A 2,911-nucleotide genomic window follows, 5' to 3' on the forward strand; every position below is an offset into this window, starting at 1 on the left:
CTTACACTTTGGAGCCCATTGATAAAGGAATGTCATACACTGCCTGTCTCAAGTATTTAATAAAAATTAAACATTAAGGTATGAAAGCAGCTATGATTTATGTGAGGAAGGGCATATCCTGTCATTGTGTTGCAAATTGTAAGGAAATTTAATTGAAGCTACACAACTCTTGACTTTGTGTCCCTCATCATTGCCCCCCTTGAACAACGTAGACCCTTACATCTTTAAGGTTGTTAAAGTGGAAGGTCTCTGCTTCAGTAACTTATTCCTGATGAATCGGTTCCTACCTATGAGTGAAGATTAGTCAGTTGGGAATTTAGTAGGAGTTAGGAAGGTTAAGGCAGCTGTCTTTAGAGTTGAAAAAATGTGGGAGTTTCCTTGAGGAGAATGAATCATCTGTCCCCTTGAAGTTGTGTCACTGAAAGAGTCTCATCACCAGGTGGAGAGAAAAAGAAAACAGCAAAATATGATAAAGTACAAAAAGAAAAAAAAAGCCAAAGTAAATTTTTATTTTCCTCCACAGTCTTGTCACAGAAATACCCTTTTATTTACTGCCTTATATTTTCAGAAAATGAAAACAAGAATAAAAAAATTGACATATTTGTGTGTCTTGATCCTCAAATATAATAGAGTCATAGTGCAGCAGCTGGGGTTGTCACACACAGGAAGCTTGATTTCAGCCAATAAGGAGATCAGAGGGAATAACCTCCAAAGGAGAGACTCACAGAGTAAGGGGGGTGGGGAGATGATTTCCTTTTATTTATTTATTTATTTATTTATTTATTTATTTTTATTTATTTTTATTTTTTTTTTGAGACAGAGAGGGATAGAGCATGAGCAGGGGAGGGGCAGGGAGAGAGGGACACACAGAATCCGAAGCGGGCTCCAGGCTCTGAGCTGTCAGCACAGAGCCCGACACGGGGCTCGAACCCACGGCCCAAGAGATCATGACCTGAGCCGAAGTCGGACGCTCAACCGACTGAGCCACTCAGGCGCCTCTGATTTCCTTTTATTTAAGATTCGGGTGGACAATTAGGAAGTAGAGCCTTGTCATTTTACCTGAACTGGGCATAAGGTGGCCACGTACCTTAAGAGGACACTTCCATACATACGTGTGTGTTACTCAAGGTTTGTTTTCCCCCTTGGGTGGAGATTTTGCTATTACAAGGAGGTCAAGGTAACTGTCCTCCCTGAGTTCACTCCATCATCCATCTGCATAGGGGTTAAGGTCAACGTGGCCTGCCCAAGCTCTTCCTTGGGGCGGTCATTCCATTTTGTTGAATGTTTTCTGTTTCCATGACTGGAGACTGTGTCCACAGGGTGTTTTGCCAGAAGTAGAAGAAAGAGGTTAAGTAAAATGAGGGAGTACGGTCATTGGGTACAAGCAGGTAAGCGGTGAACGTCAGTTCTTATAGTCTAGCTGATGACATTCATTTCCCTTTCATCTTAGGTACCATTGTGAACACTGCCAATGGCCACTGGATGACTGTTGTATTTATTTCAGGCACTCCTGACCTTCAGGGATGTGGCCATAGAATTCTCTCAGGAGGAATGGGGATGCTTGAACCACAGTCAGCGGGAGCTGCACAGGGATGTGATGTTAGAGACCTATGGACACCTCCTCTTCTTGGGTGAAGATATCTCCTTCTAGACTTCCCAAACCCAGCTCGGGTTTTGTTCGTTCCTTTGAAGACTGTCTCTTGGAAGCTTCCTCTTTGTATGACTGGGAGTCAGATCCCTGCAGCAAGGGAAGGAAATGGGGATTTGTAGATGTAGAGAAATATCTTCATGATGTTTCCTTTTCAGCTTCAGCCTCCCTTTTTTAAGATGCCATCACCATTTCTGTAGACTGATGGCAATTCTAAACATTGAGTGGCAAAAGACGGTATGGCCCACATCTTCAACTTTTACTGCTTATTGTATTGGTAGTATTTGGAAGGCTGGTCATGATATGAATATTTGAAACTCCTCCTGCATGTTCTAAAGGGGCTCTTTCTTGCACAAGAGTGTTTGAGAAATCATTTTTTAGAATTCTTCAATGTCCTCTCTTGTCTGCTGAGTACAATACTGAGTTGAAAGGTAGAATCTCCAGCAGTATTTCTATTCCTTTCTTCTGATAAACAGGTCTCATTGTGTCAAAGCCAGACCTGGTCATCGTTTTGGAGCAAGAGGAGGAGCTGTGGGGTGTGAAGAGAAAGGAGACAGTAGCCTCACACTCAGGTAGGTGGGAGTGAAGCACATGACACAGGTGAGGTCCAAATGTGAAGGAGAAAGATAGACCTTAAAATGTTGTTTAGGTAGCTCTCCTTGAATGGAATTTCATTTGTGAAGCCTAGTTTGATGTCTTTCCCTCTCACAGAGGGACATCTGCTCTCTAACACATCATGCTCCTTGATTCTCCAAGGATTCTCCTTCAGCTCCAGTGAAGGCCCACCACATCCCCGGTGAGGACCTCCATAATCTGAGAGCTTCTCCATTGCTGTGAGAGCCCTACAGGATCTCTCTGTATTTCTGAGGAACTCTATGCTAAGCCATTTCTGAATTCTGTTTTGCTTCTTGTGACAAGTGTGTCAAGGTAGTAGTGGGCATATTGGGTTTTGATGCAGAAATGTGGGGAACATTGGAGACAGAGATCACATGTTTTCTGGTTTATGCTTTCCAAAGTTCCAGAGGATTTTATCTTAATTGTACACAACTGAGGCTCAGTAATTTCATGAGATCACAGAACACCTCCCTCAAATGAGAAAATCTAATCCTTTATTTCACACCAAAATTTCACTTGTCTTTGTATTAACCAACATTTGAAATTTCCACTCTGTGTGTTCTATTGCTCAATGATGAAATAATTTAACACATCTCTGTGTCTCCTAGCATGTTTGCATGTTAATGCCATAAAGCAGCTATAACATTT

At 42.2% G+C, this 2,911-nt stretch overlaps 1 protein-coding gene across 1 annotated transcript; it reads left to right on the top strand.

Moving 5' to 3' along the window:
* Window positions 1-1,498: 1,498 nt before the first annotated feature.
* LOC131500120 (KRAB domain-containing protein 5-like) lies at window positions 1,499-2,411 on the top strand (the record flags this gene model as incomplete). The annotated part of the gene is made up of 2 exons (XM_058708871.1): window positions 1,499-1,631; window positions 2,125-2,411. Coding segments are annotated over 2 exons (243 nt in total), but the record flags the coding sequence as incomplete, so codon positions are not given.
* Window positions 2,412-2,911: the final 500 nt, after the last annotated feature.

The sequence above is a fragment of the Neofelis nebulosa genome, chromosome 17 (genome assembly GCF_028018385.1).
Source record: "Neofelis nebulosa isolate mNeoNeb1 chromosome 17, mNeoNeb1.pri, whole genome shotgun sequence".
In the NCBI taxonomy this organism is placed as follows: Eukaryota; Metazoa; Chordata; class Mammalia; order Carnivora; family Felidae; genus Neofelis; species Neofelis nebulosa.